Genomic DNA, 7,149 nt, shown 5'->3' with positions numbered 1-7,149 from the left:
AAGGTACAGTATCTACCGTGAACAAAAGTATTATGGGAGGTGCTGTGGACATGAAGGGAAGACCCAGCTGCTGCAGCCTGTGGCCCGCAGCCTCAGAATGATGACTCTCACCAACCCCCTTTGATGACACTAGTTAGTGTAATTTCACTTTACATGACTACAAGACTAACTCGCTAATAACCTTGGCCACCAGTTTACCAAGCCCTAATGGAAGAAAAACAAGTTTTAAACTTGTAGCAACAGAGAGGCTTAGAAACAGATTATAGTTTAAAATATCTACATTCTTTATTTAAAGGTGTGTTTTTTCAAAAACAAACAAACAAACATGTTGAGCCCAGGCTGGTGGCTCAGTTGGTTGAGCATTGTCCTGTACACCAAAAGGTCAGTGCGATTCCTGGTCAGGGCATATACCCAGGTTGAGATGCTTATGGGAGGCAACCGATTGATGTTTCTCTCCCTCTCCCTTCCTCTCTAAAATCAATAAACACATATTTTTTTAAAATTACCTACAAGGACCTTTCATATGTTTTTGATTCTCAGAATCACCCTGGGAGATAGGCAGGTTTTAGTTATTCATTCTAATGAGGTATTTTCTCCATAAATACAGAATACTGCCAAGAAAAGTTTGCTTTTAGACCCTAGTTTTTAAAAAGCTGTTTTTCTGGTAACTTTAGTTTCAGAAATTGCATTAAACATTTCTTATTTCCATAAGTTCATCCTTTACAAAGAAGATAAGAAATTTCTGAAGTCCACCTTTGAATTCTTTTTGGATTCACTCTGGCTAAGTAACATTTTTAGTTGAGAGAAGTGTTTCTTTGTTTTGTTCACATTTTTTGAGGAGCAAGTGGGTGTTGAGTGTCCAGATGTAGGCGTTCTGAAAAGAAACATAAAACTACACTTAGGAATACTGACAAAGGACAATTTAAAAAGTGTTCTTCCTGCTTAGCCTAAATGACTGCTATCAGACACGTTTTCCACTCTTCTGTATTATGGCCATATATGAGCAATGGCTGTACCCAGCAGTCACTCCCAAAAACCTCCTCACTAAGTAGGCTATAAGCAACATTTAGTTGGTATATTGGGTGGTTCTGGAAGCTTCTATCACACCTGAAAGAGAAGGCTAAAGGTAAAGTGTCATCAGGTTTGAGTTCTCTTTAAGTCTGACATCAAGACTCATGACAAAGCTAAGCAATGACTTTGAAGGATCTCAACCTACACATGTAGGTACCATTCCGTTGTATCTTCCCCAGAATGGAAGCTCCACGGGGCAGGCACTCTGTACTAATTGTATAGTCCAGTGCTTTCTAACAGTGCCAGGCACAGAGGAGGCCCTCTATATATATTCACTCCATAAATGATTCCCCATCTGGTATGTGTATATTTACGCCTCATTCTATTTTATTCTTCCCAATTGTGTTTTATCCTGAACCTTTATTTGGGGTTTGTCAGCCTGACCCCTCTTCTGCCTCCCCATCTATAAGATAAATGTGAAATATTTTTCTCAGTCCTGCATGTCTAAGAAGCAGTCTGGTCTAAATGCAAGTGAATTCTTTTAAATACACCAAATTTTCTTTTATCTACTTTTATCCAATAAAGTGGAAACTTCCATGATGAATTCCTATCATACCAAATAACAAAACAATTAAATTAAGAATATAGAGAAAACTGGCCTTGAAATTTAATTCTTATCCAATAAATCCAACATTAAAAAAACTCAATTCAGAAAGCAGAGAATCCAGTCCTTCCTGAATTTTGTTAAAACGTGCCCAGTCATAGTTAACTCAGTATCATTTGACAAATCCCTATTTAGTTACATCTCCACAGGAATTTATTAGAGAAACTAACAAGAACAAAGATTTAGAGCAGGAAAGTAAATGGTGAGTTGTTCTGTTTTGCTGACACACAGGATACATTAGGCAAAGTAACACAGGCAGACAGATTGGTGCCAGGCAGTGAAGGCTGGAGAACCTGCTGCATGCCCCAAATGGTACTTCTAATCAGAGCTGTGATTCAGGAGATCAGACAGGAAGATTCATCAAAAGAGGAATAAAGACCTGAAGAGATAGCGGCAGTAGGGATGTAAACACCATGAAAGTAGGACACTAGAAACTGGCAGCTGACTGGACAAGGACCAAGGCAGTGGTTGTCAACTGAACTTGCCATTTCAGGTCAGAATGTCTAGAAGGGCATGTTTATTCACAGAATAAGGAACTTAAGGAGGATGGGCAGGTTTGAGTAGTCAGCCTGGGGACCTGTAGGGGGTGAAGTGGATATATTTAGCATGCAGCTGGGAACAGGGAGAGGTTGCAAGTAGAGGAATTTGCCTGGAAATCATACAGAGGTGACAATGAAAGCTATAGGAGAATATGAGACTAGAGAAGAAAAGGGTATGGAGGAAAAAAGAGGGCCAAGGCAAGTCTGGGCACTGTACATAAGAGGAAATTAGAAGAAATACTCAGGAGTTAACACTGGCAATTCAAATAACTTAATGAATTAATTACCTGAAAGTCAATGCTGGGCTCTTGCCTTTGGAACCAGACACCCTGTGATTTAGGTTTGCAGAACCTAGAGACTTTCTCTCTGGGGTCTTCAGGCTGAGTTTCCTCACAGGAGTGGTAGGATTGCTCCTCAGTGCTGACAGAAAGCTTCTGCTCTTTCCATAATGTTTCACTGTTTTGTTGCATGTTTTACAAGTAATCAACTGCCATAAAAAGAAGACATATATGGCATGATTTCTCTTAAAATTTAGTCCAATAAAGTACATGTTCCTTAAATTCTTATATGCAAGGGAGCAGACCAGGTACTACAGGGTAACAGAGGCTAAACTCAGGGAGCTTGTAATCTTGCAGCAGGAATTAGACCAAACACAAATGTAAAATGAGAAAATCTCCAATAAAAAATGAATGGCTAAACTTGTGTATTTAATTTAAAACACCTTTTAAAGATAATAAAGTCTCTACTTTCTCAATGTAAAACCATGTGTGGGGGTTATGGAGGAGACTGGGAATAATACCCCTTAACACCTGGATGGTTCAATGTATCTTCTGATACTCGTCTCTATTAATAACCCACAAGTAATTTGATTTTGGTTGTTTTATCCATTTTATATCCCCAATACTTAGCATTATATGGCATAAGATAGACCCTCAATAAAGGTTTAATGAATGAACATAAGATGTACTTACTTTTGTTGGGCATAAAGGTAAATATATACTCTGACATGGAAGAGGGGATGACTGAAAAAGTGACAAATGCCTAACAAATAAGCTACTGTTGTTTGAAGAAAAGGACCATTAACTGAAAAAATAATTTAGTGGTAGCTGCAGTTCAGGTGAAGTCACATTGGTCTGCTCAAGAAATCCTCAATTTGTAAAAATAATTGTGCTCAACAATGAGATCTGGGAACAATTGATAGCTCGTGATATGTGATTTTAAGTAACTGTAAGAAGCAAAAATAAGCTGTACACTTGCTGAAACAGGAATCACTAGGAAAAAAAATGTATATATTTTGCCAATCTCAATATACTACTACAAATCTCTGAGTTATGTTTAGGCTGATTCTCTTCATTTTGAGTGAAAGTCTGGAAACTGAAATCTTACCAGTACACTTTTGGAGTCTTTGTACTTTTTCACAATTTTTGCTTCTTTAAAACTGAGTGTACAATTTCTTGCTTCTCGATTAAGAAGTTTCTGTATTCTTGGTGTCAGTTTGGGCTTGGGTTTGAGGCGTACTCGAGAATTATCCAGAATCAGCAACTGGAAACAGTATGGGCATGTTTCTTCAAAAGTGCTTTTAGCATCTAAAATTATACAAATGAAACTCATGATTCAATAAATTAGAATACTTTTTTTTACCTCAAACTGCCAATTTTATAAATGTAAAAAGGAAAGGTATATTATTATTTAATATAAGCAGATATACATTATCCTTAAGCAAACTCAAACTATGAGAATTTATTAAAAGATAAACTGGCGATGATTTATTTTGCAAAACACTATCACTGTTTCCATTCATTCCTTTTAGCAACAGACAGGTAATTCCCCACTCTCTTGCTCCTTACTTGTACTGAGTATAAAAGGCTGCATGTCTCACCTACTTTTCAAACACATTGATCACAAAATATAAAAGTTTACTATGACTTTGTTTCTTTTTAAAATAATTTTGTGGCTTGTGGGCTGGGCTTTGTCTGCAGGTAGCTCTCTCAGTATAAAGTAACAGACAACAGACTTGCCCAGACCCTTTATGCAATCAAGAAAGCATTCCCTGACCAGGCTAGGAAGTGGAGACACAAATGTGGGAGTGAAAGAGTTGCTCTCTTTAAAGAACTCACGTCTGGGAGCCCTAAACAAATGAAGGTAAGACTGGTAAGAACTGTAACAGAATATGATGTAAGTGCCCTGGAAATTATTAAGCTGCATGGACCAGCCAACCACACTTCAAAGAGAAGGCTTGTCAAAGTTTGTCATGGATGACTATACATTCTATCTACATTTGGAGATGGCACCCATGAAAGGTAAGGAGCTTTCCGGGAGAAGTACGGTGAAAAAGCAAGCATGGCTATGGAGGGAAAGGGGAGGGCATGAAGGTGATGCAGCTGAAAAGGAAGGTGAGCACAGCATCTATTTATTCAGTGAATATATTTTTTTAAATAATATTTTTATTGAGTTCAGAAAGGAAGGGAGAGGGAGAGAGAGAGAGAAACATCAATGATGAGAGAGAATCATGGATCGAGCCTGCAACAGGGCATGTGCCCTTGGCTGGAATCGAACCTGCGACCCTTCAGTCCGCAAGCCGACACTCTAGCTACTGAGCCAAACCAGCCAGGGCTATTCAGTGAATATTTACTGGTGAGCAATGTGCTAAGTCCTAGGGACACAACAGCACTACAAAGAGCTAAGCACCATGCTTGCAACTCATCTCTGCCAAATGTAAAATTCATTCCTATTTATTGAGTGACTGTTAAGTGTCAGCACTGTTCTCAGAGCTGGAGACACAGCAGTGAACAAAGGACAGTTTGTGGTAAAAGACAATAAATATAACAACAGCTAATGTTAAGTGCTGGGAAGAAAAAACAAAGGCAGGAAAAGTAAATGGGGAGTGGGGATGGAGCTGCTGTAATCCTAAACAAGGCAGCCAGGGAAGGCTTGGCGGGGGTGGGGTGTGGGGTGTGTGTGTGACATTTGCAGAGACCATAGGAAGTGAGGGCCGAACCCAAGCAGACATGTGAGGTCAGGCAGGAGGAAGGGTGAAGGCAGTGAAACAGCCTAGTGTGGTTCGAGTTAAGTGAACGAAAGGGAGTGCAGGTCAGCGAGATGATGCCACCTGTGATGTGAGGCTTTGTCCTCCCTTTACAAGATTTTCCCTTTCACTGTGAGATGGGAAGTTGAGAGCTTGTGGCAGAGAAGGGACATGCTCTGGCGTAAGCGTTTACCAGGCTCACTTTGGCTGCTGGACTGAGAATGGCCTGCGGAAATGCACGGGAGCTGCTGGCAATGACCTGGGAGAAAGGCTGGTGGCTGGGACCCGGCCTTAGATGGCTGTGGTGAGAGGCGGCTAGAGGACGGATATATTGCAAAACCAGGGCATGTTGGTTTGGGAAGGGAGTCAAGAATGGCTGATTACAAAGAGGAGTTATTATTTGCTGCAATGGGAAGACTTGTGTTGGGGGATAAAGCTTGGGTTTTGCCTTCAGAGACATTCAAAAGTTGCAAGAAGGCATCAGGATGTGTCTGGGTTTGGGGGTATAAATTTGTAAGTGCTCAGGATACAGCATTTAAAAGCCATGAGACTGGATGACAAACTGTCACCCGGGAGGTGAGTGCAGCTAGAACAGAGGTCCCAGGGCAGAGTCCTGGACGCTCCAACATTGTAGAGATTGGGGAAGCCAGGAGGGACGTTACAGCAGCTCGAGACGGACTGGCTAAAGAGGTAGGATAGCTGTGAAGTCAAGTGAGGAAACTGTTTCGAGAGACTGGTCAAGGTGTCCAATCCAGCTAATAGGTCAGGCCAGGCGAGGCCAGGCCAGGCCCATGAAGCCCGGGAAGGGGCGCGCGGCAGTGCGGGGATCAGGTTTCTCTCGTCGCTCATTCTGAGTGCTACGCGGGACGGAGGGGCGCGGGCGAGGCGAGCCTGACCCGCAACCCACGGGCGTTCTCCTTACCGTGTGACGAACTGAAGGCCCAGCTGCAAAAGAAAAAGAGGCCGTGAGGAACGCGGGCACACCACCCCGCCGCGCTCCCGTTCCCCGCGTCCCGGGCTTACAGGAGATAGCGGGCCTGGCCCGGGCAGCGAGCCTGCAGTTTCCGCGCCGCAGCCTCGAGGTAGTGCTTCTGCCTCATCACCACCACAGACCCACCGAGACACAAGGAGACTCCGGAAGCTGGGCTCCCGGCGTGGTGGACTTTGACGTCCGGATCCACGTTCCGTCCGGAAACGGGCGCCCTCGATGAAGCGTTCCGGTCGCTTTGGCTCTGTCCCACGCGGTCCGGCTCTCTCCTCGGCCCCGCCCCTCTCCCCGGCCCCGCCCCACTTCCGCCCCCGCCCCCGCTTGGCCCCGCCCCTGGCCCGTGTGGTTCGGCTGTCTCCCCGCCCAGGCCCCGCCCCTGCCCCTGCCCGGCTCCGGGCCCAGCGAGGATTCTCAGCGGACCGGAGCCTGCGCGGAGCCGCCTCACCCGGCAGTGGTAGCGATGTAAGGAGCAGAGTCCCAGGGTCCCTCTGCCTTTCCCTCCCGACAGCCCCTTTCTGATGCCCCAGTTGTCATTTCCTCAGCACTCGTCGCCCTCTAATTCGCGAGCCGGGCCGAGGCAGGTGGATGCAGGGACGCAAGGGGACCTCCAGTCCAGCCGACTTTAGGCACCTACACGAGAGAGCTTTTTTGTTTTCTTTTTCTGCTTTTAATTGAAGTGAAATTCACCCAACATGAAGTTAACCATTGTAAGGTGAAAATTTGGTGGCGTTTAGTACATTTACAACGTTTCGCAAATACCAACGTTATCTAGTGCGGAAACTTCTATCGCCTTGAAAGGAAACCCCAGCCCCGTTTAGCAGTTGCTCCCATTCTCCCCTTTCCCAGCCCCTAGCAACCACTAGTCGGCTTTGTCTCTGTGGATTTACCTACCATGCACATCTGGCCTCTTCTACTTAGTGTA

At 44.0% G+C, this 7,149-nt stretch overlaps 1 protein-coding gene across 2 annotated transcripts; it reads right to left on the bottom strand.

Annotated features, from left to right (window-relative positions):
* Positions 1-260: 260 nt before the first annotated feature.
* On the bottom strand, positions 261-6,433 carry CUNH18orf21 (chromosome unknown C18orf21 homolog). Of its 2 annotated transcripts, XM_070420995.1 has the most exons (5): positions 6,263-6,423; positions 6,162-6,184; positions 3,601-3,800; positions 2,502-2,701; positions 261-874 (listed from the first exon to the last, which is right to left on the bottom strand). In XM_070420995.1, the coding sequence occupies exons 1-5, from the start codon at positions 6,337-6,339 to the stop codon at positions 721-723; spliced, it is 654 nt and encodes a 217-aa protein (XP_070277096.1). In that variant the 5' UTR covers positions 6,340-6,423; the 3' UTR covers positions 261-720. The 2 variants fall into 2 exon arrangements, with proteins under 2 accessions (XP_070277096.1, XP_070277097.1); XM_070420996.1 differs by lacking the exon at positions 2,502-2,701 and having other exon boundaries at positions 6,263-6,433.
* Between the last annotated feature and the right edge of the window lie 716 nt (positions 6,434-7,149).

This window comes from Myotis yumanensis, unplaced genomic scaffold, assembly GCF_028538775.1.
Source record: "Myotis yumanensis isolate MYYU_CA2020_CCGP unplaced genomic scaffold, mMyoYum1.0.hap1 SCAF_7, whole genome shotgun sequence".
Lineage (NCBI taxonomy): Eukaryota > Metazoa > Chordata > Mammalia > Chiroptera > Vespertilionidae > Myotis > Myotis yumanensis.
Note: the sequence above shows the minus strand (reverse complement) of the source record. Positions and strands in the feature narration are given on the sequence as shown.

Coding starts and splice junctions, on each gene's coding strand:
- CUNH18orf21 (XM_070420995.1), bottom strand. CDS start 6,339: ATGAGGCAGAAGCACTACCTCGAGGCTGCGGCGCGGAAACTGCAGGCT. Junction 2,702..3,600: donor AAGACTCCAAAAGTGTACTG/GTAAGATTTCAG, acceptor TTTTTATGGCAG/TTGATTACTTGTAAAACATG. Junction 875..2,501: donor AGCCCAGCATTGACTTTCAG/GTAATTAATTCA, acceptor GTTTCTTTTCAG/AACGCCTACATCTGGACACT.